Below are 26464 nucleotides of genomic sequence, written 5' to 3' on the forward strand. Positions count from 1 at the left end.
AGTCGGTGGAACTCACCCCCACAGGACAGAAGGGGCTAAGGGCAACCCCCTCTGCAGGAGCTGTGGTGGTCCCTGGAACATCTGGCCGGCCACAGTGGGTGTTCTTTGTTGGGTTGTTCTTTGTGGGCGTGAGACCCCTCTTCCTTTGCGGCCCAGGTGGTCAAGTGGGCGATGCAGAAACTGGAGCTGACAAAATATGCCAACAAGCCTGCCAGCACCTTCAGCGGCGGCAACAAGAGGAAGCTGTCCACCGCCATCGCGCTGATCGGCTACCCCGCCTTCATTTTCCTGGTGAGGAGCGAACGTGGGCAGAGACCCGGCGGAGGGTGGCGGCTGAGGCTTCGCTCCTGTGCTCTGCTGCTCTGATGCCACCCCGGGATGCCACCCCAGCCTCGGGAGCCTCCCCGGGATGGTGCCGAGCAAGGGAGGGTCAGCCGGCCTGGGCCCAACTCTGTCCCCTGGTCCCCTCCATCGCCACAGGACGAGCCCACCACCGGCATGGACCCGAAGGCTCGGCGCTTCCTCTGGAACCTCATCCTGGACATCATCAAGACAGGCCGCTCCGTGGTTCTGACCTCGCACAGGTAGGCTGGGCACGGAGGCGTCCGGGGCTTCCTGAGATGCCAGGGAAAGGGGTGGGCTGGGTCGGGCCGCAGCCGTAGGGCAGCCAAGAGGTGGGGGAGAGCCGTCCCCCGCCCTTCCTTTCAGCTGCACTCCTCTTCTCTCAGCATGGAGGAGTGCGAGGCGCTCTGCACGCGGCTGGCCATCATGGTGAACGGGCGGCTCAAGTGTCTGGGCAGCATCCAGCACCTCAAGAACCGGTGAGCCAAGGGCGCTGGGTGGGCAGAGCATGGGCACCTCACTGCAGCTTCTTCCTTGGTCTCCATCCTGGCCTGGGGGCAACGCCCAGGTGTGGAGCAGAGCCGAGGGCCCTGGTCCGGGAGGAAGTGCCTTTGGGCCCATTTGGAGGAGGGTCCTCCCCCCCTGCCCATCTGCCCCATCCCGTACCTGGCCAGGAGGGCGGCTCTTGCAGAGAAGCCCCCTTTCCCCCCCCCCCCATGTTCCCGGACAGGTTTGGGGACGGCTACATGATCACCGTCAGGACCAAGTCCAGCCTGAACGTGAAGGAGGTGGCTCATTTCTTCAGCCGGAACTTCCCGGAGGCCGTCCTCAAGGTTTGGGCAATTCCTGGGGGGACAAAGGAGGGGCTTCATCTTGTGGGAGGAGGAGGAGGCACTAACCTTCCCTGCCTTTCCCCCCCCCTCCCCCAGGAGAGGCACCACACCAAGGTCCAGTACCAGCTGAAGTCGGAGCACATCTCGCTGGCCCAGGTCTTCAGCAAGATGGAGCAGGTGGTGGACGTCCTGGGCATTGAGGACTACTCCGTCAGCCAGACCACGCTGGACAACGTGAGGGGCCACCGGGCTCCCCGCTTTCCCTTTGGCCGCCCGCTTCTGTCCGAGGAGTGGGCCCGGCCAGCCCTGTGCTCGCTGCATTGGCAGGGCAGCCTCACCGGCTGGCGGAGCAGGATGGGAACACCCATCCAGAGTTCCCCTTCCTGTCCCCGCCACCCCAATCCCTGGCCGGGGAGGGGGGTCCGGCACCACCCCCGGCACGGGGTCCAGCCTGACTTGGCAGCCTCCTTTGCAGGTGTTTGTGAATTTTGCCAAGAAGCAGAGCGACAACCTGGAGCAGCAGGAGAGCCTCCTTCCCTGCTCGATGGAGTCCCCCCTGCAGTGCCTGCTGGGCCTCCTGCGGCCCCGCGGGGCCCCGACCGAGCTGCACTCCATGCTGGTGGAGGAGCCCGAGGACCTGGACACGGACGATGAGGGGCTGATCAGCTTTGAGGAGGAGAGGGTGAGCCAGGCCAGGGCAGAGAGGAGGGTCAGGAGGCCTGTGGGAACGGCAACCTCCCCAGGGCAGCGCCCGTTACCTTCGCTCTTTCCTCCCGCCCCCTCGCCCCAGGCTCAGCTCTCCTTCAACACGGACACCCTCTGCTGAGAACGGCTGTGCAGCCCCCCGCCCCTTCCCGCCTGGTGGCTGCCATCCTCGGCCTCGCTGCCCAGCGAGTGAGCGGGACGTCCCGGAGGCGGCGAGAAGAGGCACTGCCTGAGCCTTCGACCTGGGTGGCCCCCAGGATGGAGCTGGCCTCGTGTCGTTTCACAGATGGCCAAGGACCCGACGTGGTCCAATCCGGCTGCGTGAGAAGACTTGGGGAGGGCCGTTTATGCAGAGGAGCAGCTACCTCCACGCCCCATTTGGACCCCACAGTTTGGGGCATTCGTCCCCGGAGAGACTGCTGTTGGGCCTCGCTGCCTCTTCTGCCGGGCTGTGCTGGATCCGACTGCGGAGGGTGGCTGAGCGGCATCGGCCTTTCTGGCAAGGGAAGCACGTGATGCCAAGGGGAGGGGATCCTCCTGGAACAAACCTCGGGATTGCGTCCGGGGGCTTCTTGATCCCTCTCAGGACGTCCCTCCCTCCTCTCCCCCGTCTCTCCCTCAGCCCAGGGGCCAAAGCCCCGGGGCGGCTGCCTGCAGGCTTGGAAAGGGCTGGGCCTCTGGGCCCCTGGTTCAGAAGGGAGCCAGACCCCCCCCAGGGACCGTGCCCATTTCCTCTAACCAGGCTTTTTGCTTCCGGATCTACTTTTTAAGGCATCAAGTAGCGCGACTGGGCCGAAAGCATCGCAAGCGCAGAGGCCTCCCAGTAGCCTCCTCCCCGCTCAGGTGTGGGGTGGGAGCTTTCCACGCCTCCGCTTGTGCCCTAATCCGGCATGGCATTACCCGGAAGCCTCTGGTGGGATCGCGAGGGCCTTTTGAGTTCTCGGCTCTGCTGCTTGCAGGCACGGAGGCTCCTGAAGCGGTCCCAGTGAGCCAGTGGATCCGTACAGTTGCCACTTCACCAAGAGAAGCCAAGGGGGTCTTCTCCGGCACCTGGAATTGCCTCAGATGTGTGGGACTCCAACTTGTGATGCCCCAGCAGGTGGCTGGGGAAGATGGGAACTGTAGTCTGAAGTGCAAGGTGGGGTTGCAGTTAGAGAAACCTGGTGCACCCCCCTCCCTCCACGGCAACTTGCCCTTCCCCCTCCCCGGCTGTTTGCACTGACCTTCAGAGAAACCAAGAGACTAGCAGCCCCCCCCCCCAACTGAAGAGGAGGGGACACCTTTGGGGCCAGGGCCAGGATGGCTCCCTTCCCAGGCAGCTTCTCAGCATGGAGCAACTGTAAATCATATTTTGAGGAAGAGGAAGGTTTTAGACAAAGATTGCATCGGTTTGTTTTCGGCTTAGCAAGCACAATGTTTTTTTATTTATTGGAGCGCTGGGGAGGGCGGTGGATGAGTGTGTGCGCCTGGGCGGCCTGTGGAACTGATTGGGACTCTGCTGGGTTCGCTCTTTCCCCACAACAGCTGTGGGGCTTTGCCGGTCCCCTCTCTGGGTCCCCCGGGATGGGGCTGAAAGTGGGCCCTGCAGATCCGGCACAAAGGGAGACGTCAGGCCAGCTGCAAAGTGGCACCGGCCGCGGAGGGCTGTCTGGTGAGCCAGGCCCCTCTTGGCCGGCGTCCCTCCGGCCCCTCTCCGCCCCCAGGGCTCGGGGATCCTGAGCCCCCACCCCGCCCGGGGCAGCTTGCTCTCTTGGCAAAGCCTGGCTGTTGCTAGAACCGGAAAACCCAATGTGAAAAATAATTATTGTTTTAATAAAAAAGCGATAATAACCAATTGTTGTTTGGCAGAGATTTTTGTGGGGGACCTGGGATTTGCTTTGCAAGGCTGAGCAGGAGCAAAGAACGAATCCCACCCCAAAAAACATGCAGACTGCGACTGGCTTGGGTTTTGTCTGGGCAAGTTGTGGGCGGCTTGAAGAGTGACACCATCGTCCCTCCTGCAAAGGGGGGAGTGTTAGCGTTTTCTTGGTGAATATTTTTACTGTCTCGGAATATCTACAATGTTCACTCACCTGTGTTCTGTTTCTTAAGTCATTTCCCCCTAATCAAGACAGGCTGGGGGCGATGGAAGCATGGGGGGGGCGGCTGGTTCGAGCCCCGTCTTTCGGTCCTGGGCGTGGCAGGCTGGCATTTTCCACAGAGCCATCCAGCCGAGGGTTTGATTACACCCACGCCGTGAGCACCTCCTTAACCTCACGGCAGGCCTTCAGAGATCAGGGGGATTGTCGTCCTATGCAGAATACGCCTGCTACTTTAATACTCCCGGAAGTGGGTTTATTTTTGAAAGGAGACACACCTTGTCCCTGCTGCCCCAGGCCCGGGGTTTCCAGAGACGGGTTAAGAGATGTCACTGGGAGGGTGTTGCCAGGCCAAGAAGGAGCTTCGGATCTGCAGGAGGAGGTGAAAAATGGGTTTGCGGCTGCTTTCCGCCAAAGGATCCACGCCAGCCTTTTGCAAGGCTGCTTTGGTTGCCCTGAGCTCAGCCTGCCCCCCCCCCAGGATCTGGGGCTCCTAGAAAGAAAAAATAAAATTCAACCCCAGCCTGAGAGGGATGAGCAGGATGTATATATACCTTTGCAATCAGCATTGTTGTTGCACAAAAAAATCCGTTTCCTCCCCCTCTTTTTGGTTTCCCTTTACAAAACTCAGCCTTCCTGCCACCTCAATATCTATCAGACCAACAAGGCAGGATGGACTCTTCCTGCCTTGTAATGCCGGTGCTAGTTTTGCCATTGTCCAGATCCTGCCTTTCCACCCAGAGGACCTCAGAGGACAGTCTCCGATGTGGCACGACCGAGGGGCTTCCCGGAGCTGCCCAAACTCTCTCCGGCTGCCCAGGGACCCTCGGCTTGGACTCTGCCCTTCTGCTGCTGCCACCCAAGGAACCAGGGAGTGCCTGGGATTGGGTGGCTGCGAAAACAGGGCGTTGGGAGGCGAGGAAGAAGGAATGCGGCTGGTGAGGCTCACAGGAGGGTGTGTCGAATTTATAACGCAGATCTGAACGGGTGCTGGACAGCTTTCCCTGCTGGGGCCGAGAGAGGATGGCGGAGGGCTCCAAGATCCAGCTGTTCGTCAAGGTAAGGCTGGCTCTTGGCCTGGGGTGCTCCAGATGTGGCCCTCTGGTGCCGTGGCCAAAGTCACGGATTGGAAACCCGAAGAAGAGCCTCAAGACGGTCCCAGCTGCTAACCAAATTGTTGGAGAGCCGATAAGCTGAAGGGCAGAGGGGAGAAGCCTCTCCTGACCGTCTCCGGCCTCTGGGCTTGGAGGGGGCTGTGTCCTGTCCTTCTCCCCACCTGCATCCCAGCCTTCCTCATGGTCCTAGGCTCTGCTTTCTTTCCAGCTGGGAGGCAGGCCCTCTTGGTCCAAGTCACACCAGGACCTGCCCAGCCAGCCATCCTCCCCAGACTTTCCCCTCAACATCTGTTGGGGGGGACCCGCAAGCCCTCCAGTGGGGCCCCCAGGTGCATCTTGCAGGGAGGCGCTGGGAAGACCTGAGTGCAGCCTTCTCTTTCCACGCACGGGCGGCTGCAACGGTCTTAATTCCGCCCCCCCCTGGAGCCGATCTTTTGGGGTGCAGCTGTGATCAGAGGAAGACTTTGCCCAAATCCATTTCGCAAAATGAAACTCCCAAATCGCTGCCCTGAAGCACCGTCCTGGCGGGGGAGCCTTTCCCGGCCAACCTGAAATGCTGCTTGGGTTTTGGATTTGGCCGGGGACCAATCCTGATCCCAACCGAAAGCCGGGCCAAGGGAGGGCACCCTGGTGCTCCGCTGGGCGCAAGGGAGCTGGCTGGGCGGGTGAGAGCACATACCCAGTGCCCGCACTCCCTCCGAAGAGGGTGGGAGGCTTCGGTGCCGGCGAGGTGCAATAAAACGGTCGAATCGTCCTCCCATCCCATAATCGCCTGCGCTGATCCAAAAATAACTTGCCTGCCTGGAGGGAATTTACAAAGGTTGATACTGGACTGAAATCCTGGAGAGTTTTGACAGCAGAGCGAAAGGCTTAAAGGCGTGTTTCTGCTGGTTGACCTACTTCAGTGGCACAGTCCTGGCTGGGAGGATGGGATTTGTAGTCCCACACCTTCGGTGGACACTGTGTAAGGAAAGATGGCACACGCTGGTTTTAAATCTGGTCGGCCCAAAACGGCAGTGGGGTCCCCAGGAGCTCATTCCTCCTGCCAAAAGGCCTCTCCCTCCCTGCCCCATCTAGGCCAGCGCTGACGGGGAGACCATAGGGCACTGCCCCTTCTGCCAGCGCCTTTTCATGGTCCTGCTGCTCAAGGGGGTCCCCTTCACGCTGACCACAGTGGACACCAAGAGGTAAGGGCCACAGGAGGGGCCGGCGTCTTGCCTGCTGACCGTTGGCCATGCGGAGTCTGCCTCTGGCAGCTCCCCTTTTATCTCCCCCCCCCAGTGGCCCAGGCAGGTGATGGGGATTGTCCCTTGTGGGCATGCAGAAGAGGGAGAGCTCTCCAATTCCCAGGCTCAGCCCCCTTTTTTGACCCCCCCCCCCTTACAGGTCCCTGGACGTCCTGAAAGATTTTGCCCCGGGAGCACAGCTGCCTGTCCTGCTTTACGATGGGGATCCCAAAACAGATACCAGCAAGGTGGAAGAGTTTCTGGAGGAGACCCTGGCCCCCCCTGAGTAAGCGGTGGGGGCCAAGTCCTCCTTCGGGGGAGGGGAGGTTCAAGAGTGAAGAGAAGCAAGAGCTGAGGAAGAACGTCCCGCCTGCTCTCCTTTCTGTCTTCCCAAAGGCAGGGCAGGATTCTGCCCCCTGTGCAGACAGGAAGACTGAGGCAAGGAGCTGCAGCGGTCAGCATTGCTCTGTCTTCTCCGGCAGGTTCCACAGCCTGGCGCCCAGGTACAAGGAGTCCACCTTGGCCGGGAACGACATATTCCACAGGTTCTCTGCCTACATCAAGAACCCGATACCAGCTCAGGACGAAGGTGAGAGAGAAGGGGCTTTGGACTGCAACCCCCATCCTTCCTAGCCAGCATGCTCCAGTTCTTTGGGGGACTGTGCTGAGCCACTGAGGCTCCATTTGAGGTCTGGAGGCCTCAACTACCTTCGGGGGAGGCCCAACTACCTTCCTTTAAATTTGGACCCGGGCGCAAAGTGGGGGAGGGCGGGCCAAGAAGAGACAAGGTCCCTGCAGGGGAGGCCGGCCAGGCTCAGATCAAACAGGAGAAAAATCTCCCCTCTGTCAGCCAGTTGAGTGGCAGCCGATGGGGGTGGGGGATGTCCACCAGCAAGATGGCCTCCTGTGCCTAAAAAAGCGACAGGGACACGGCTTTGAGCATCTCAAATACCAGAGTAAAACCATCTTTGGAAAGCGTGTGCATCTTTAGAAGCTCAGCCCTGGCTGGGCTGAATCTTTGGTTTCGGAAGAAATTGCTGAGTTTCTTATCTCTCAGGGGTAGCAGAGTAGCAGATCAAGCCCCCACCTTAGAGGCAGTCTACCTGTGCACTCCTCGCTGCCGTCTGCCCCAGAGGCTAGCTTATTGGGGTGTTTTTCCCACAGCTTTGCTCCACGCCCTTCTCAAAGCCTTCCGTAAGCTGGACCAATACCTGAGCACCCCTTTGGTCTACGAGCTGGTGCGGGACCCCCAGCTGGTCATCTCCCGCCGGCGGTTCCTGGATGGGGACCAGATGACCCTGGCCGACTGCAGCCTGCTCCCCAAGCTCAACATAGTTAATGTGAGAAGACCGTGAGGAAGGCAGAGCTCCCTTCCTCTCCTCCCCCCCCATGGATCCCCCTGGCTGCCCTGGGCACCCTTTGGGCATTTCCTGGGGCAGAATTCCCCGCCACGTCTCCTCTGGGAGCACCTAACGTATTCAAGGAAGGGCGGGCCTCTTCTGCACCCCACCCTCCACGGAGCCATAATTATCCCAAAACACAGCACAAACAAAATTGGGTATCCCGGGAATCTCGACCTTCCAGTTTGGGTTCATCTTGAAAACAAAGTCAGCGGAACAAAGGGATGGCTGGCACAGCCACCCTCGGCTCACCCGGGCGTCCCTCCCCTCTCATGCAGGTTGTGTGCCAGCACTACCGCCAGACGGGCATCCCCAGAGAGCTGCGGGGCATCGGGCGCTACCTGGAGTGTGCTGCCGAGACCAAGGAGTTCCAGTACACCTGTCCAAACCCCCAGGAGATCATCCAGGCCTACCAGGGCGTGGTCAGGCAGCCCCAGTAGCCCCCTGGCCAAAGTCAGGGTTGGCTAGCTCTGCCTGGCACCCACGGCTCCCCCTCCTTCTCTCTCAGAGCCACTCATAGGAGAAGGAAGCAGGGCAGGTCCAGATCAGTGGGGCCTCCGTGGGCACGGTCTTCAGGTGGGTCTGGCATCGCCATCTCCCCTCCCGCCAAGACGGTGCCACGCAACGTGGTCAGGCCCTGGCCTTGCCCTTGGGTGGTGCTGGCGGTGCCCATGTGCTGTGGTGGTCCCTGACTAGCCAACCTGACGTTCTCCTCTGGGTTCAGCCGGGAAGATTTGAGGGAGGAGAGTCACCCTTCACCCCTGCAAAGCTGGCCTTAAGGCCTTGAAGTGGGGCTGGGGGCTTCTTAGGAAGCTTTGCTCATCTGAGACTGTGAGACCCTCGCTGGAGCAGCCCTGCACACGATCTGGCTCTGGGGGGTGTGTGTGTGACGGCATGTCTGCATTTCTCTCTTCATCCATGGCTCCTCCAATGTCCAATGCTTTAAATGTCTTTCCCCCAAATTAAATAGATGCTAGAGAATTTAGAATCCGTGGGTTTTTGTGTCCTAGACAGACTTCTTTCCCTGGAGAATCGGTTAGAATTGAAATACTCTCTTCCTGTTGTCCACCACCACCCTGCACGCCCACCCCCAGCAGATTTTACTCCCATTAGTCTGGACTTTTGTTCTCCCCCCCCCCTCCCATCCAAAGAATTTGGCCCAGAAAGAACAAAATGGAAAGTGAGTAGAATCAAGCATTTATTGTCAATGAGAGACCTTTGCACTTAATCTTCTTTCTATACAGCACATACAAAAACATATTTGGCATAATTTTAAGGCTTAAATAATTTTAAAAACATCCATGATGAAGCAGTTCTTTCCCATTTCATTTGGCAAACAGTTCAGGCATCTTCAAAGTCGACCCCCATCGGGGTCCTCTTGCTAGAGCGAAAGGGGAAACCCCGTCTGAGCATCCTTCACGCCTTCAAGCGCCCCTCCCTCCCTCCCTCCCTCCCCCACTTCTCCCCGCCCTGCGGGGAGCTCAGCACCACCAGCGAGCGAGGTGGCCAGTCGCCCCTTTTCTCTGCTAGCAGAATTGGCGTGGACCGTGGCAGGGGGGGTCCATCCGAGCAGCCCAAGGGGTTACCTTCTGAATCCAGGGTTAATGAGGGACTCCCCAGGCAGAGGCCGCTTGCTCGGACCAGCCCCTCCTCTCGGCTTCCGCGGACTGAAGTCTGGGCGGGGGGGGGGGGCAGAGAAACCACAGAGACTATTGCTTGGGCAAGCCAGGCTTAGGGTTTGGGGGGGGGGAATTGCTCCTTTTCCAGCAGTTTGGAGCATCCAAAGAGGGCGGTGAGGGGCCCCTGGGGGGGTGCTCCCATAGGGCGGCACCCCACGTTGGCCCAGACCCAGGGACCGTTTCTCCCCCAAAAGATCACCGCTTAGGCAGTCGTGCAACTGGGTTCCTACCGGGAAGCCAGATCTTGTGAAAGGGAGGGGCTGGGGTGGCTTTCTTCCCTCTTTCCCAGACTGGTTTGACTGGGAGGGGCGGAAGTGCCCCCTCCCAGCTGGGGGCCGCCTCTTACCTGCTCCGAAGAGACTCTGGCTCGGCGAGGTCTTCTCGGGGCTCCTGAGAGCCAGGGAGGTGGCGGCGGCTGTGCCCTCTGGGGAAGACGAGGAGAAGCAGTCAGGCCCTGGCGCCCCTGAACCCAGAAACCCTCCGGGCCAAAAGCGGCCTTTCGTGTCCTGCCTGGGCTGGAAGGTCCCTTCAAACGTGCTTAAGCTGCCTTGGGCAGTTTCTGCAGAATTTGACAGGAGCTTCATTCGGGCGGGAAGCCCCAGAGGCCGTTCTCTGCCTTCCCTCCGCCCTTTTTAGGGCCACTGGGCCTTCCCTTCTCTCTGCGTTGAGGGCTGCGGCTCCCTCCTTCTTTCCTCAAGGGTCACGAGTGGCGGGGAGGGGGCTGCTTCCCTGATGGGCCCCATCCAGGAGCCCGGCTGCACCTTCCAGGCGTTTCTCCAGCGTCTGCAGCTGCTCCACCAAGCCGAAGGTGAGGTCCTGCAGCTTCCGCCTGGCCTCGGGGAGCGAGGCTTTGTCCAGGTGGAAGGTCACGCTCTGCCCGCCGTGCTGGACCTGCAGCGTGGCCGTGCTGTCCTGGAGGGCGAGGATGGGCGTCTGGCCCTGCAAGATCTCCCTGCAAAGAGGCGAGGAGGCGTGACCGGCTCTGCCAGCAGGTGCCCAGCAGGTGCCAGGAGGCAGAGCCGGGCGGGCACTGCCGCGACTCTGAAGCAGGAGGACAAGGAAGCGGATCCGCTTCCGATCTGGGGAGTCTGGTGGCAGTGAATAGAAACAAAGGGCGCCACCTCTCAGCCCGGGCCGGCATTTCCCCGGCCTGCTCTGCCCTCTTCCCTCGGCTGCCTTCCTCCCAAGGGTCTCACGGGAGCCACGAGCTGCCGAAAGAGCCCGCAGGGGAGGAGAGCCGAGCTGCCCTCCTGCCGAAGCCGTCCGGGCAAGCCAAGGAGGGCGCAGGACCGCGGCCAGCAGCCCCACTCACCGCAGTCTGGAGAGGCAGGCGGCGGCGGCGGCGGCGGGAGAGCCGGGCAGCCCCTGCGCCGAGAGGAAACGACAGTGAGACCCCCGGTCCCACTCGCCCAACGCGTAGGGGGCGCAGCATTCTGCGCTGCAGCGCAAAGGACCCCAGACCCGGGGAGGGGAGGGGCACCCCGCGCACCTGCCCGCCCAGCTTCTCCGGAGGGACGCTGCAGCTCCAGAACTCGCAAGCGTCGGTCAGCCTGCAGGCAGGGAAGGAGGGGAGAGGGTCGGCCGCGGGGGGCTTCTCGGAGGCAGGACCCCGGCGGGCAGGGGGGGCGCTTCCCAGATCGGACTCTTCTCCGATTCTCCGGGGGAGCGCAGCCGCCCTCCCGATCCGAGAATACAGCGGCCCAGAAGGGGAGCTGCTGAGACCCCGTCGAGGGCCGTTTTCCAGGCCCTCTGCACGCGCTCAGGGGCCAAGGAAGAGGTGGCCGGGGGCGGCTCCGAGCGCAAGGGGATCCCGACGCCAAAGGGCCGTTTCGCACTTACTGCAGCCGCGGAGAGGCGCCTCCGTCCCCGCAGAAGCAGAGGAACCGCCGCCCTCCGTGGCTCACCACGCGCAGCGGCCCCGGCGGCGCCATCGCTCCCGGCGGAGGCGCCCAGAACCGGCGGCTCCCGATGGCCGCGCCTGCTCCTCGGAAGGGCGTCCGGCCGCCGGTGGACTCCCGCCGGAGCGGCGAGGCAGCGGCGCCTGCCGGCCGAACTCCGCGGCGCCGGCGGCTCCGGCCGCCCCCGCCGGCCCTGCAGAGGGAGCTCTGGCCGCCCGGCGCCAGCGAAGGGAAGACGCCACGCCGCCCGCCGCGGCAGCCAGCCCGGTGAGCGGCTGGGCCGGCGGCGTCTGGCGGGGGCGGCGGGGCGCGGCGAGCGAGGGGGGCGCCTGGGCGGGGAGCGCTTCTGAGCGGGGCCGTCTCCGTGCAGGGCTCCCGTGCGCCTGAAGGGGCTGGCCGCGCTCGCCGTGGGTAACCCCCGCCCTCCCAGGGGTGGCTGCCGGGGGGGCCCTTGGGCTGCGTCCGGGTAAAGAAGAAGGGCGAAGCGGGGGAGGCGCCGGCCTGATCCTCTGCTTGTGTCCACGCAGGTACCGGAGTGGCCTTTGCTGTTCTCCGGAAGCCCCTTCCCCTCCCCTGGAACGCCCTGTTCTCTCTGGGTTGGTATTTCTAGGGAACGCTCTGCTGCCCCCCAAACCCAGAGGTAAACCGGCCCTCGGAGTGGGAGGCCGGGCGTCGCCCCCTAAGATTCTTTTCCCTTTGGTTAATCTAGCAAGCCCTCTGAAAAGGCTCCTGGAGCATCCTCCGACTGAGGCCTCTGAGCCAGCCTGGGGTACCCGTCAGAGGGGAGATGCCCCCCACTCTGATCGGATGACCCCCCCTCGGATTGGGAATAAAGGCGGCTTCAGTGGGACTTTTCTCTTCTTGCCCTCCTGCAGCTGTGGCTGCCTTACCCAGCTATGCAATTACCCAGAGGCAGCTGAAGAAATGTGCAGACTTGTGAGACTTCCACCCCCCCCCCCCGCAAAGGTAGCCCAAAGGTGAGCAATGGGGGGACGGGTTGAAGCTGTTCAAAGGCTGCAGCCCCATTGCAGATCCCTGAATTTCGAGCCCCATCAGGCAGGACACGGATGGCTGCTTAGGAGAAGCCACGCAACCATTAGGAACCGAGCTACGCGTGAAGAAGGTCGCAGGGGCCAGGCCTGTGTCGCCTTCCCCCTGGCAAAGGTTGGCAGATCTTCTACCCTTGGCATGAAGGACTCTGAGACCTTTGACTGGATTGCAGTTCCTTTATTGTACGGTATTTATTAATGTTTGGTTCCTCAATTCCTGCACAGATGAAGGGGGACGATGGAAAATGCCCCCAAACTCTGCTAAGGCACGTCGAAGTAACTGTTTAAAGATCATTTAATCATGTAAATTTTGTAAAATGCAAAGGTAGCTAATCAAAAGCGGAGGGGATGGACTAGACGCCCTTTGGAATCCCTCAGAGGAAATCCCCATCAGCCCCCTAAGCCACAGGCCTGATTTTCATTTCGGTGCGCTTGTAGGAGTAGTTGTAGCCTTTCCCTGTTTTCCAATTGATGCCATCAGCAAAAGACTTCTGTTCTCCCAGGTAATATTTCCCGTTGAGGTTGGAGTCGTGGCGTGCCTCATACCACCAGGCCCCCTTGTATCTTTGGGCGCATTTCTGCCCTGGACCCTCCGGCTTTTATCTGCCGCTGCTGTCCTTCCCAAATGGGCATCCCAAGGTCAGCAGTTACAACGCCACAACCTGCTTCCTTCTTGATCACAACGCTCTGATCTCACAGGCTGTAAGTTCAGAGAATGCGGGCTTCGTTGTCCTCATTTCTGGCGGGAGCCAGGCTCGCCTGCCCCGAAGCAAAGCCACGAGGGAAACATTCCCAAACCAGGAGATCCCAGGTGCTCCTCTTTCCCTGCTGGTTGTGTGTAGGCAGAATCGGATTTGCAATCCAAATGAACAATTCAGAGGAAGCCACGAATGGTCCAATGGCCGAAATGGTGCCAGACTTCAAACTGGGGACACGTGCGCACCGTGTAAATAACCACGCTGCAACTTTCCTGATTGTGCAGAAATGCAGGCAACACGGCTGAAGGGTTAAAGCAACGGGGCAAGGAGAAGGTTTGGCCAGGTGATGTGAACCCCTTGAAGGAAAATGGTCCAGGTGGTGAAGCATCAGAGCCCCCCAAGCAGCCCTTCAGGAGCTGCTCCCCTTTTGGGCTTTCTTCTCCTGCCGGGTGGCATCTTAAAGGGCACTGAATCTCAGCCCTACCCGGAGGGTAAAAGGGGGCTCTAATTGGGAAAGAGGCTTTTGGCCTTCAGATCTCAAAGTTCTTGTGCTATTAAAATTATTTGCTGGTTAATCCTTAAAGTAATCAATCGGGCAATGTCATAACTTCTCAACCAGTCTTTCCGGATTTTGCCCCTTCCAGGGTGCCTTTTCTGGTTTGATGGGCGCCCTTCATTCATTCTGAGATGAATGGGGGGCACTTGGGGGCCCCTGGGCTTTACGGGTGACAAGAGCTCCTGCTGGGTGGTGCCAAGAGAGCCAAGGGCCCCCCGGGAGCGCCAGGCCAAGCGCCTGTGAGGACCCCTCAGCCAAGGAGAGGCAAGATGGCCAGCAGGCTGGTGGGGGGCACCTTCTTCGGGAGAGCAATGAGGGAAATCACACACAATTCCTTGGTTTGCTGTGTTTTATTTACGCTTTGTTTGACAAGCGAGGCTTGATGTTGGCCCTTCGGCTGGCAGGAAGGGAGGTGCCCACAGGGGCCCTTTTAGCAGAGTCGGGGTCTTCTTCCTTTCCCCACCGGGGTGGGGGGTTTGCTGGCGGTGCCCCAAATCTCCACTTCTCGGCCTTGAGCTCTTAGCAGGTTGCTGCAGAGGAGAGAAGAGAGAAGGGTCATCCCAGGAGGAGGAGGAGGAGGCCTTCTCTGATGCGCTGATGTGCCCTAAGTATCTTGAAGCTCAGCACGTGAATGTGACTTGAAATGGAAGAAAACTCCCCCCACTCTGCCCAGGAGAGTTTCCACCAGCCCAGAAAAGGTGATTGCGAAGGACCGAAGGGCTACCTTGCACGGAGCCGAGGATGATTTCTGGAATTATCCCCAGAGAGATGGCAACAGTCTTGAATTTCTGCTTCAAAGCCTCCGTGTAGATTGGCTGACCGCCTAGAGGCAAACAAGGAGGTGGGTTGGGTTGCAGGAGAACTCAGGGATGGAGGGGGGGCTGCTCTGGCTCCCCCCAAATCCCCTGGTTGAACAGCTGGGAGGGAGAGAATCGGAGGGGGGAGATCTAGAGGCACAGCAGGGAAGGGCTTCCCGTGGGGCAGAGATTTTTGCGGGGCAGGAGGGGGAGGAGGTCCCAGCTGGCACCCCAAAGAGGGTGGTGAAGGTGGCCGATTGGGACTAAGAAGCAAAAGGAGGGGCATTGTTTTGAGGACAAGGATGAGGGTCTCTCCTGACCAGCCCCCCCCCCAGCTCTCTTACCGGCAAGTGCCAGGAAGGTATCTGAGCCCAGCGTGATGTGTACGATTAAATAGGTATTGTAATCAGTATCCACGAAGCGAATGCTGCTGCCTTCATTGAAAAAAGTGGGAAGAGGCTGTTTAGTCACCTTCCAGGCAGGAGCCCTGTAAGCCCCCTCCTCTGCCTGTCCCTGGAGAAGCTGCCATCCTCCCTGGGGGGCCTCTGCCCCTGGCCCTGATTCCTTCTCAGTCTCGGGGAGAAGTGTCACGCTTGAAACTTTGGCTGCTACGTGCCTCTTCGTTTCAAGGGGGGAAGTGTTGTTACTTTCTAGTGGGTTAGATGGAGAAATAAAACTTCTATAATTCTGCTGAAGACCATAAGAGCCTGAAACCTTTTCAAGGACACCAGAACAGGTGTGGATTTGAAGCTGACGGTTTCCATAACAAAGTGAACTTGTTAATATCGAATACGTAAGATGATGGGGGTTTGGCTGGGAAAATTATTGTTTATTAATTGTTGTTGGAACCTCAGAGTTAGTTTTCCTTTGACATTACCATGCAGCTTACTGAACAAACAGTAAGATTTTCGGGGATGGAATGAACCTGGAGTTTTGTTTGGATTCCCCAGCTGGATATTGACAAGAGATGGGGGGCTTCTCTTGGGCAGGCTCAACCCCCTGCTCTGCCCAGAGGGGTCTTTCCGCACTCTCCAAGGACAGGCGGAAGAAGCCTTTTGCAGAGTAGGGGCAGGGGGAACAGATGGGGCAGTTGCCCTGCGAAATTCAGGATCACCAGTTGGGCAGAAAACTGTCTCTTCTTCGCCAGCCCAACATGAAAACTCCCCAGGCAGCCAGTCCAGATGAAGGAGGGAGGGAATTCCCCACTCACCACTGCCTATATAGTACCCTGGCTGGCCCTCTTTAACCATCGTCGTGTCTTTATTCGTGCATCTGCCGTTTCTGGAAAGAAGAGTGAAGTGCATAAACCTTTGGGGGGGGATCATGGAGGGATCCAAGCCTGCCCCCCTTTTGGTGGGGGCCAGAAGAGAAGCGTTGCAGCTGTTACCTGGCAGTTACCTGGCCACTCAGGCAGGAAACCGTCTCTTCTTCGCCAGCCCAACATGGAAACTCCCCAGGCAGCCAGTCCAGCTGGAGGGCGGGAGGGAATTCCCCACTCACCGCTGGTCTTGTAGTCCCCTGGCTGGCCCACTTTATTCAGCATCAGCTCTTCAGTCCTGCATCCGCCATTTCTGGTAAAAGGGTGAAGTGCATAAACCTTTGGGTGGGTTGTGGAGGGACCCAAGCCTGTCTCCCTTTTGGTGGGGGCCAGAAGAGAAGCGTTGCAGCTGTTACCTGGCAGTGCTGGAAAGGAAGAATTGAAGGCTGCCTTCCTTTTCCTTCGTGAATGAAATGGCCAAACGCACAGCTGCTGGCCAAGGCACAATTGCCTCACAGCAAAATCTTCAAATGTCAAACTTCAGGAACAAAAGCCCCAGGTTTTGGAAAGCCTCAATTTCTACAGAAGTATTTCAGCAGGCATGTTTTCCCAGCCCTTCACTTTCTGTGTCATGGCAAGCAACTCAGACACGGACCCCAGACCTCGGGCCAATATTGGGGATGATGGATATGGGAGTACAAAGCATTGAAAAGCTCCCAGATGCACCCCCTTTTCCTTCGGGTTCCTCCCCTCCTGCCCTCTGGTGTACAGGAACGCTCCGCCCGGCCATCCTATGCTTTTCCTTACAGCAGATCCCAAAACTTACTGGGGAACTCGAATTCTGTACTTCAGGTTTCCATTTGGTAGGGCCACAAATCTTAACGGGGGGAAGTCCACTCTTGATATTGGTCCAGAAGGAATGACCGCAAGAGGATACCAAGTCTTGGCAATCTAGAAAAAGGAGAAACCAGGTTAGTTTGTCAGCACTGAAGGGGAGGGGCTCCAAAACCCCAAACTCTTGGTGCCAGGCCTGGTAAACTCCCTTGCACCATTTGTAATGAAATCCAACCCTTGCAGGACTGATGATGTTTCCTAGTTGGGTCATGAAACGCCTCCCAACCAACCACCCAGCACCAAGAGCCCCCCAGGGCCCCCCTGGGCTTCTCTCCTCCTTAGAGCTGGGAGCAGAAGAAATTCCTTCCAGGATTTTCAGCTCTGACCCTTCGGACGTTGAAGTTGGGCATGGTGGGGATTTCTGTTGCGTCTCCAAGCCAGCAGACACCAGCCAGGAGAAGGCTGCCAAGCAGGAGCTTCATTGCTGCCATTCTTTTGCCCCTCTGGATGCTCAACCTTGCCCGCTTCTTTTATCCTCCGGACAGTCATCCAGGTGAATCCACCCTTGTCCAGGCGGCTATCGAAAGAGGACGGCACGGACCATTGACAGGAGAAATGGGGCCCTTCGGAACACAGCAGGATGGGACGTTCCTTGCAGAGAGAGTTTGGGAGCAGAGCATTCCCTCCTCAGCAGCCTAGGTGTGTGTGTGTGTGTGTGTTTGTGTGTGTGTGTGTGTGTGTGTGTGTGTTCACGCCTGGAAGCGCCCCACTGCGCCCTGCCCGGCCTTTGTGCTTTGGCTCCCCAACCCCTGTTTGACCTGCTGGGGAAGGATGGAGAGAAACGAAGGGGGGCTGAGACACAAGGAGGGAAAGGCATACCTCAATCTCCCTCCTTTCCCCCCACCCCCATGCCCCTCATCATCTCTTCCCCAAGGGAATCCCTTCCCTCTCTTTGTTTTGCTCTGCCCCATTCAGTTCTCTCCATCCATGTGGGGGGGGGATCTGGGGGGCGTGGGAATCAGAGGCCAGCTTGTGCCTAGCTTCCTGCAAGGTCACCCTTCGGTGCCCTGCATCCTGGCTGGTGGAAACTCTCCTGGGCAGAGACGGGGAGAATTTTCTTTCAGGTTCACGGGCTGAGCGTAGAGATACTTAGGGCTCGTCAGCTGCTCCTCCTTCTGGGAGACAACGGACTTCCTTCTCTCCTCTGCAGCAGCCCTCTAGCGGTCCAGGGCGCAGGTGGCTGAGTGCTTCTCCTTGGCACTCCTGGGGGCTTTGGGCTCTCTTGGCACCAGCCCAGCAGGAGCCCTTACGTAGGTAGGTGGGGGCGTTTAGGCATTTGTACTGTCACTTTCAGCTGAGTTTGCATGTGCCTCAGGCCATGTGAGAACAGGCTTTGTAGGTTCTGATCCTGCAAGACGGTCCAGGGCAGGCGGCAGGCCAGTCCAGCTGGCATCTTGGGCACAGCTGGCCGCAACCTGAGGAGGGGTGGACAGCAGGGAGGTGAATTGGGGGGGGGCAGATAGCACACACACCCCTTTGGAGATGGGAAATAAAGCTCTGCTTTAAAGAAGAATGTGCTTTTTCACCCAAAATGTTTTCCTTCCACTCCAGTATTGAAGAGGCCGGGCCTGGGTGGCAACAGACGATGAAGAATCTGAGGGGAATTTGAGGACGTCCCGGGGCCAAAGGTGGGCCTGCTGATGGGAGGGGGTGTCTTGTCGTCAGGCAGGAGGAACGTGCTGGGGAGCAGGAGCGCTGGCACTGGGACGAGGGGGAAGGGACCCCCTTTCTTCCTGGCACTCCAGCTGTGGAAACTTCCCCTCCCAAAGCGGGCATTTCCTCGGGCTGATCCGCTGTGGCCGGGAGGGGGCCTGGGCCAAAAGGTAAGGGGGCAACTGAGGGATTCCGATTCCAGGGATTTTTTGTATGTGTGTTTTGTTTGTATGTGCAGCCGATGCAATTATACGTATTTCACGTCGGGAGAGCAATGAGGGAAATCACACACAATTCCTTGGTTTGCTGTGTTTTATTTACGCTTTGTTTGACAAGCGAGGCTTGATGTTGGCCCTTTGGCTGGCAGGAAGGTTGGTGCCCGCAGGGGCCCTTTTAGCAGAGTCGGGTTCTTCTTCCTTTCCTCACCAGGGTGGGGGGTTTGCTGGCGGTGCCCCGAATCTCTCGGCCTTGAGCTCTTAGCAGGTGGCTGCAGAGGAGAGGAGAGAGAAGGGTCATCCCAGCACCAGGAGAAATGAGGATGAGGAGGAGGCGTCCTTCTGTGAGGCGCTGATGTGCCCTAAGTATCTTGAAGCTCAGCATGTGAACTTGAAATGAAACTCCCCCCACTCTGCCTAGGAGAGTTTCCAGCAGCCCAGAAAAGGTGATTGGGAAGGACCGAACAGTTACCTCGCAGGACGTTGCGCACAATCGCTCCAGTTACCCCCAGAGAGGTGGCCACTCTCCTGAATTTTGTCTCCAAAGCCGGCGTCAGGTTGGGCTGAGCGCCTGGAGGCAAACAAGGAGGTGGGTTGGGTTGCGGGAGAGCTCAGGGATGGAGGGCGTGCTGCTCTGGCTCCCGACAAATCCCCTGGTTGAACAGCTGGGAGGGAGGGAGAGAATCAGAGGGGGGAGATCTAGGGGCACAGGAGGGAAGGGCAGAGATTCTCGTGGGGGAGGAGGTCCCAGCTGTCACCCCAAAGAGGGTGGTGAAGGTGGCCGATTGGGAGTAAGAAGCAAGAGGAGGGGCATTGTTTTGCTGCCAGCAACGTTAGGAAGGGCAAGGACAAGGGTGAGGGTCTCTCCTGACCAGCCCCCCTCCCAGCTCTCTTACCAGCAAGTGCCAGGAAGGACTCCGAGCCCCGCGTGATGTATGCGATGAAATAGGTATTGTAATCTGTTTCCAGGAAGCGAAGAGTGCTCGGGGCTTCATTGAAAAAAGAAATGGGGGGGGGAGGCTGTTTTGTCACCTTCTGGGCAGGAGCCCTGCAAGCCCCCTCCTCTGCCTGTCCCTGGAGAAGCTGCCATCCTCCCTGGGGGGCCTCTGGCCGACTCCTTCCTAGCCTCTTGTGAAGCCGAGTGGGAGTAACAGGTGGGGCAGTTGAGTTGATGGCCACTCAGGCAGGAAACCGTCTCTTCTTCGCCAGCCCAACATGGAAACTCCCCAGGCAGCCAGTCCAGCTGGAGGGCGGGAGGGAATTCCCCACTCACCGCTGGTCTTGTAGTCCCCTGGCTGGCCCACTTTATTCAGCATCAGCTCTTCAGTCCTGCATCCGCCATTTCTGGTAAAAGGGTGAAGTGCATAAACCTTTGGGTGGGTTGTGGAGGGACCCAAGCCTGTCTCCCTTTTGGTGGGAGCCAGAAGAGGAGCGTTGCAGAGAAGAGCCCCCCTCGTGGACCCCAGACCTCGTGCCAGTATTGGGGATGGGGCATGTGGGAGTCCAAAGTGTGGAAAGGCTGCACCCCTTATTCCTCTTCCCCTCCTGCCCTCTGGGGGACAGGAACGCTCTGCCCGGCCAGCCTATGCTTTTCCTTACGGCAGATCCCAAAACTTACTGGGGAACTCGAATTCTGTACTTCAGGTTTCCATTTGGTTGGGCCACAAATCGAAATGGGTCAAACTCCACAGTCCGCACGTTTCCAGTAGGAATGGACAGAAGAGGATACCAAGCCTTGGCAATCTAGAAAAAGGAGAAACCAGGTTAGTTTGTTAGCATTGAAGGGGAGGGGCTCCAAACCCCAAACTCTTGGTGCCAGGCCTGGTAAACTCCCTTGCACCATTTGTAATGAAATCCAACCCTTGCAGGCCTGCTGATGTTCCCTAGTTGGGTCATGAACCGCCTCCCAGCCAACCACCCAGCACCAAGGGCCCCCCAGGGCCCCTCCTGGGCTTCTCTCCTCCTTAGAGCTGGGAGCAGAAGAAATTCCTCCCAGGATTGTCATCTCTGACCCTTTGGTTGTTGAAGTTGGGCATGACGGGGAAGTTCGTTGCGTCTCCAAGCCAGCAGACACCAGCCAGGAGAAGGCTGCCAAGCAGGAGCTTCATTGCTGCCATTCTGTTGCCCCTCTGGATGCTCAGCCTTTCCTGCCTCTTTTATCCTCCAGACAGTCATCCAGGTGAATCCACCCTTGTCCAGGCGGCTATCGAAAGAGGACGGCACGGACCTTTGACAGGAGAAATTGGGCGGTTCGTAACACAGCAGGATGGGACGTTCCTTGCAGAGAGAGTTTGGGAGTAGCGCATTCCATCCTCAGCAGCCTAGGTGTGTGTGTGTTTGTGTGTGTGTGTGTGTGTGTGTGTTTGTGTTTATTCACACCTGGAAGCACCCCACTGCGCCCTGCCCGGCCTTTGTGCTTTGGCTCCCTGTTTAAGATAAGATAAGGTAATCTTTATTGTCATTTTTTTACTGTGGGCACAACGGCACACATCATCAAAAATAAAATTTAGTTGCCCACTCTGAAAGTGAAACACATACATGACAAAGACCTAAAACACACTACATATACAACATATGTATAGACGCAGACCTCTACTTAAAGGGGGAGGGGGCAAGAGAAAGCAAGGGAAGGGCTTCCTTGGGCCACAGATGCTTTGGGGCGTTGCGGGGGAGAAGAGGAGATTGAGGAGGGCGCCATGACAGCTGAGGACAAGAGCCAAGCAGAAAATAGCCGGGGGGGGGGGGGAACGGCCAATCTTTTATCAGTCTTTCCACCTCCCAGAGCAGCTTTTAAGGATGTTTGTTCTCATTCAAAAGTGCGACTAGTGAACCCAGCAGAAGGCTTCCTCAAGGTAACTAAGTCCCAGCAGGTAAAACTTTGTTGTGTACAGCATTTCAGAATTGAAGAAGGAAAACCAGCTCTGAGTTTACCCGTGCAAAAACTTGCTTAGTTAAAGAGTAGATTCCCTTCTCCGTGCCCACCGGGTGTTCATATCGCCCCAAAATAACACTCCTTTTTGTGATGGGAACAGTCCACTTCTCCATCGAGCCCCTGTGCCCTTAGCATGGTGCAGGCTCTCGCTCCGTCAACGGCTTCCTGCCATTCCAGTTCCCCCCTTCGTTTTCTACCCTCCCCCTTTTCCACGGCAAATTGATTGGCAATAGAAGCTAGCAGGCATCATGCGATTCAACTTTTAACTTAATTCACACGTGTGTGACAACACTGGGAGAACATGACCTGGGATGCAGAAGGGCCGAACTTCTCCAAGACAGCATCTGTGCCCAAATTATTGAGTGGCTTTCCCAGAAGCGGCCAAGGGCTGAGGAAGGAGGTAACTCCTGGCTTTTTCCCAGACGGACGGCATAGAAAGACTTCTCCGAATCTGGATTGAAATCGGACCTTTTCCTTCATGGGATTCACAGGGACCTGACCAAACGTTCTCCCTCCCCTGTTGCTGCCTGTGTTTTTGCCCAAAGCGGAGCCCCAGGGACCCCCAGGTCTTCCCCGGGCCAAAGGTGGGCCTGCTGGGGGGAGGGGGAGCTGCCTCCTGGATCTGATGCCCCCCGTCTTGTCGTCAGGCAGGAGGAACGTGCTGGGGAGCAGGAGCGCTGGCACTGGGACGAGGGGGAAGGGACCCCCTTTCTTCCTGGCACTCCAGCTGTGGAAACTTCCCCTCCCAAAGCGGGCATTTCGTCGGGCTGATCCGCTGTGGCCGGGAGGGGGCCTGGGCCAAAAGGTAAGGGGGCAACTGATTCCAGGGATTTTTTGTATGTGTGTTTTGTTTGTATGTGCAGCCGATGCAATTATACGTATTTCACGTCGGGAGAGCAATGAGGGAAATCACACACAATTCCTTGGTTTGCTGTGTTTTATTTACGCTTTGTTTGACAAGCGAGGCTTGATGTTGGCCCTTTGGCTGGCAGGAAGGTTGGTGCCCGCAGGGGCCCTTTTAGCAGAGTCGGGTTCTTCTTCCTTTCCTCACCAGGGTGGGGGGTTTGCTGGCGGTGCCCCGAATCTCTCGGCCTTGAGCTCTTAGCAGGTGGCTGCAGAGGAGAGGAGAGAGAAGGGTCATCCCAGCACCAGGAGAAATGAGGATGAGGAGGAGGCGTCCTTCTGTGAGGCGCTGATGTGCCCTAAGTATCTTGAAGCTCAGCATGTGAACTTGAAATGAAACTCCCCCCACTCTGCCTAGGAGAGTTTCCAGCAGCCCAGAAAAGGTGATTGGGAAGGACCGAACAGTTACCTCGCAGGACGTTGCGCACAATCGCTCCAGTTACCCCCAGAGAGGTGGCCACTCTCCTGAATTTTGTCTCCAAAGCCGGCGTCAGGTTGGGCTGAGCGCCTGGAGGCAAACAAGGAGGTGGGTTGGGTTGCGGGAGAGCTCAGGGATGGAGGGTGTGCTGCTCTGGCTCCCCCCAAATCCCCTGGTTGAACAGCTGGGAGGGAGGGAGAGAATCAGAGGGGGGAGATCTAGGGGCACAGGATGGAAGGGCAGAGATTCTCGTGGGGCAGGAGGGGGAGGAGGTCCCAGCTGTCACCCCAAAGAGGGTGGTGAAGGTGGCCGATTGGGAGTAAGAAGCAAGAGGAGAGGCATTGTTTTGCTGCCAGCAACGTTAGGAAGGGCGAGGACAAGGGTGAGGGTCTCTCCTGACCAGCCCCCCTCCCAGCTCTCTTACCAGCAAGTGCCAGGAAGGACTCCGAGCCCCGCGTGATGTATGCGATGAAATAGGTATTGTAATCCGTTTCCAGGAAGCGAACGGTGCTCGGGACTTCATTGAAAAAAGAAATAGGGGGGGAGGCTTTTTTGTCACCTTCCGGGTAGGAGCCCTGCAAGCCCCCTCCTCTGCCTGTCCCTGGAGAAGCTGCCATCCTCCCTGGGGGGCCTCTGGCCGACTCCTTCCTGGCCTCTTGTGAAGCCGAGTGGGAGGAACAGGTGGGGCAATTGCCCCGGGGAACTCAGGATGGCCACTCGGGCAGGAAACCGTCTCTTCTTCGCCACCCCAACATGGAAACTCCCCAGGCAGCCAGTCCAGCTGGAGGGCGGGAGGGAATTCCCCACTCACCGCTGGTCTTGTAGTCCCCTGGCTGGCCCACTTTATTCATCATCTTCTCTTCAGTCCTGCATCCGCCATTTCTGGTAAAAGGGTGAAGTGCATAAACCTTTGGGTGGGTTGTGGAGGGACCCAAGCCTGTCTCCCTTTTGGTGGGAGCCAGAAGAGGAGCTTTGCAGAGAAGAGCCCCCCTCGTGGACCCCAGACCTCGTGCCAGTATTGGGGATGGGGCATGTGGGAGTCCAAAGTGTGGAAAGGCTGCACCCCCTATTCCTCTTCCCCTCCTGCCCTCTGGGGGACAGGAACGCTCTGCCCGGCCAGCCTATGCTTTTCCTTACGGCAGATCCCAAAACTTACTGGGGAACTCGAATTCTGTACTTCAGGTTTCCATTTGGTTGGGCCACAAATCGAAATGGGTCAAACTCCACAGTCCGCACGTTTCCAGTAGGAATGGACAGAAGAGGATACCAAGCCTTGGCAATCTAGAAAAAGGAGAAACCAGGTTAGTTTGTTAGCATTGAAGGGGAGGGGCTCCAAACCCCAAACTCTTGGTGCCAGGCCTGGTAAACTCCCTTGCACCATTTGTAATGAAATCCAACCCTTGCAGGCCTGCTGATGTTCCCTAGTTGGGTCATGAACCGCCTCCCAGCCAACCACCCAGCACCAAGGGCCCCCCAGGCCCCTCCTGAGCTTCTGTCCTCCTTAGAGCTGGGAGCAGAAGAAATTCCTTCCAGGATTGTCATCTCTGACCCTTTGGTTGTTGAAGTTGGGCATGACGGGGAAGTTTGTTGCGTCTCCAAGCCAGCAGACACCAGCCAGGAGAAGGCTGCCAAGCAGGAGCTTCATTGCTGCCATTCTGTTGCCCCTCTGGATGCTCAGCCTTTCCTGCCTCTTTTATCCTCCAGACAGTCATCCAGGTGAATCCACCCTTGTCCAGGCGGCTATCGAAAGAGGATGGCACGGACCTTTGACAGGAGAAATGGGGCCCTTCGGAACACAGCAGGATGTTCCCTGCAGAGAGAGCTTGGGAGCAGAGCATTCCCTCCTCAGCAGCCTCGGGCTGTGTGTGTGTGTGTGTGTTCATTCACGCCTGGAAGCGCCCCACTGCGCCCTGCCCGGCCTTTGTGCTTTGGCTCCTTGTTTAAGATAAGGTAATCTTTATTGTCATTTTTTTACTGTGGGCACAACGGCACACATCATCAAAAATAAAATTTAGTTGCCCACTCTGAAAGTGAAACACATACATGACAAAGACCTAAAACACACTACATATACAACATATGTATAGACGCAGACCTCTACTTAAAGGGGGAGGGGGCAAGAGAAAGCAAGGGAAGGGCTTCCTTGGGCCACAGATGCTTTGGGGCGTTGCGGGGGAGAAGAGGAGATTGAGGAGGGCGCCATGACAGCTGAGGACAAGAGCCAAGCAGAAAATAGCGGGGGGGGGGGGAACGGCCAATCTTTTATCAGTCTTTCCACCTCCCAGAGCAGCTTTTAAGGATGTTTGTTCTCATTCAAAAGTGCGACTAGTATCAGGGCAATGTATCAAAAGCAAACAGCCCGCATAATAGTTAATAATAGCCTGACTGAAGTATGTAATATTGAAAAAGGTACAAGGCAGGGGTGCCCGTTGTCACCTCTATTATTTGTTTTAACATTGGAAATATTACTGATTAAAATACGTGATTCGGATAAAATTAAGGGAATTCAAATTAGAGACCAGGATTATAGATTGAGGGCATTCGCAGATGATCTGGTTGTTACAGTGACTCAGCCTGATTATTCAGTTGTAGAATTGATGGAGATAACGCAATACGGGAAAGTTTCTGGATTTAAGGTCAACATACAAAAAACTAAAATGTTGTCTAAAAACATGACAGTATCACAAAAGGCTGTTTTAGAAGAGCCGATGGGATTTGAAATAGTTAAAAGGGTTAAATATTTGGGGATATATTTGTCACCCTCAAATGTGAAGTTATATAAAAATAATTATGAAAAGTTATGGGGAAAAGTACAAAAAGAATTAGATAGTTGGAAAAAATTGCAATTATCCTTATTGGGAAGAATTGCAGCAGTGAAAATGAATGTTTTGTCAAAATTTTTATTTTTATTTCAAATGATACCTATACTTAAAAAGGATTTAAATTTGGAGGAATGGCAAAAAGGAATTAATAAATTTGTTTGGGCAGGGAAAAAGCCACGAGTTAAATTTAAGATAATGCAAGATACGCGTGAAAGAGGTGGTGTTAAAATGCCTAACTTCAAATTATATTATGAAGCTGCTGCTTTGTCAGCGATAAGTGACTGGTTTAATTTAACACAAGCGAGATTATTAAATCTTGAGGGTCATGATTTGTTATTTGGATGGCATGCATATTTATTGTATGATAAGAAGGTGGATAATGTGTTTAAGATACATATTTTAAGGTATGCTCTGTTGCGAGTTTGGAAAAAGTACAGACACAAGTTAAATTATAAGATACCTATTTGGGCAATACCTAAACATGCAATAGAAAATATAAATGTTGGATTTAAACATGATGTGACTACATATAAGGAAATTTTAAGTTTTGAGAGGAATGTATGGCAATTAAAGTCATATAATATTTTAAAAGAAGAAAAGATTGTACAAACCTGGTTTCAGTATGGGCAATTACAGGCTAGGTGGAAAGAGGACCAGAAAACAGGTTTTTCAATGATTGATGAAAATTTGGTAAAGCAAATTAGAGATCAAGGTCAAGCACATATAAAAAGGATATATCTTGCATTGATAGAAATTGATTCAGAGACGGAACTTGTTAAAGATTGTATGATAAAGTGGGCTCAGAATTTTCAAGAAGTTATTACAATGGATACTTGGGAAAAGATCTGGGTGAGAAATGTAAAATTTACACAGGCCCAAAACTTAAGAGAGAACTTTTATAAAATGTTTTATAGGTGGCACTTAGATCCTAAAAAATTAGTAAGTATGTATCCGAACTGCCAGCCCAAATGTTGGAGGTGTGGTTGTGAGGAT

General features: G+C 56.7%; 5 protein-coding genes and 1 long non-coding RNA gene across 18 annotated transcripts in view; 3 read left to right on the forward strand and 3 right to left on the reverse strand.

The window, feature by feature from the left end:
• Nucleotides 1–3714, forward strand: part of ABCA2 (ATP binding cassette subfamily A member 2) — a 30817-nt gene extending 27103 nt beyond the window's left edge. For both annotated transcript variants that reach the window (XM_081339904.1, XM_081339905.1), the window contains exons 43-49: nucleotides 157–291; nucleotides 481–584; nucleotides 729–821; nucleotides 1073–1175; nucleotides 1272–1409; nucleotides 1651–1857; nucleotides 1966–3714. In XM_081339904.1, coding sequence (XP_081196030.1) covers nucleotides 157–291; nucleotides 481–584; nucleotides 729–821; nucleotides 1073–1175; nucleotides 1272–1409; nucleotides 1651–1857; nucleotides 1966–2001 — 816 coding nt within the window. In that variant the 3' untranslated portion in view covers nucleotides 2002–3714. The remainder of the gene's footprint in view (nucleotides 1–156; nucleotides 292–480; nucleotides 585–728; nucleotides 822–1072; nucleotides 1176–1271; nucleotides 1410–1650; nucleotides 1858–1965) is intronic.
• LOC308675024 (uncharacterized protein) overlaps nucleotides 1–26464 on the reverse strand; it is a 113634-nt gene that overhangs the window by 77710 nt on the left and 9460 nt on the right. The gene's annotated exons all lie outside the window — the stretch shown is intronic.
• CLIC3 (chloride intracellular channel 3) lies at nucleotides 4855–8680 on the forward strand. Its single transcript, XM_081339906.1, has 6 exons — nucleotides 4855–5017; nucleotides 6151–6260; nucleotides 6460–6585; nucleotides 6782–6888; nucleotides 7464–7639; nucleotides 7978–8680. Exons 1-6 carry the CDS (start codon nucleotides 4982–4984, stop codon nucleotides 8137–8139), a joined length of 717 nt encoding a protein of 238 aa, XP_081196032.1. The 5' UTR covers nucleotides 4855–4981; the 3' UTR covers nucleotides 8140–8680.
• Nucleotides 8891–11480, reverse strand: PAXX (PAXX non-homologous end joining factor). Its single transcript, XM_081339971.1, has 7 exons — nucleotides 11218–11480; nucleotides 10868–10928; nucleotides 10691–10743; nucleotides 10140–10330; nucleotides 9725–9802; nucleotides 9286–9373; nucleotides 8891–9080 (listed from the first exon to the last, which is right to left on the reverse strand). The coding sequence occupies exons 1-7, from the start codon at nucleotides 11307–11309 to the stop codon at nucleotides 9041–9043; spliced, it is 603 nt and encodes a 200-aa protein (XP_081196097.1). The 5' UTR covers nucleotides 11310–11480; the 3' UTR covers nucleotides 8891–9040.
• Nucleotides 11429–24344, forward strand: LOC308675030. 11 transcript variants are annotated; one of them, XR_014028032.1, is made up of 6 exons: nucleotides 11429–11543; nucleotides 11804–12513; nucleotides 18080–18156; nucleotides 20041–20721; nucleotides 21976–22133; nucleotides 23832–24344. It is a non-coding gene; the product is annotated as an uncharacterized lncRNA (long non-coding RNA). The 11 variants fall into 11 exon arrangements; XR_014028033.1 differs by lacking the exons at nucleotides 11429–11543; nucleotides 11804–12513; nucleotides 18080–18156 and adding exons at nucleotides 12523–14420; nucleotides 16487–16605; nucleotides 16712–17167; XR_014028035.1 differs by lacking the exons at nucleotides 11429–11543; nucleotides 11804–12513 and adding exons at nucleotides 17689–17782; nucleotides 18818–18985.
• Nucleotides 18478–20613, reverse strand: LOC308675027 (extracellular fatty acid-binding protein-like). 2 transcript variants are annotated; one of them, XM_081339973.1, is made up of 6 exons: nucleotides 20409–20613; nucleotides 20015–20139; nucleotides 19670–19740; nucleotides 19293–19385; nucleotides 18869–18967; nucleotides 18478–18668 (listed from the first exon to the last, which is right to left on the reverse strand). In XM_081339973.1, the coding sequence occupies exons 1-6, from the start codon at nucleotides 20511–20513 to the stop codon at nucleotides 18658–18660; spliced, it is 504 nt and encodes a 167-aa protein (XP_081196099.1). In that variant the 5' UTR covers nucleotides 20514–20613; the 3' UTR covers nucleotides 18478–18657. The 2 variants fall into 2 exon arrangements, with proteins under 2 accessions (XP_081196099.1, XP_081196098.1); XM_081339972.1 differs by lacking the exon at nucleotides 18478–18668 and having other exon boundaries at nucleotides 18739–18967.

The sequence above is a fragment of the Vipera berus genome, assembly GCF_964194415.1.
Source record: "Vipera berus genome assembly, chromosome: 15".
Taxonomy (NCBI): Eukaryota; Metazoa; Chordata; class Lepidosauria; order Squamata; family Viperidae; genus Vipera; species Vipera berus.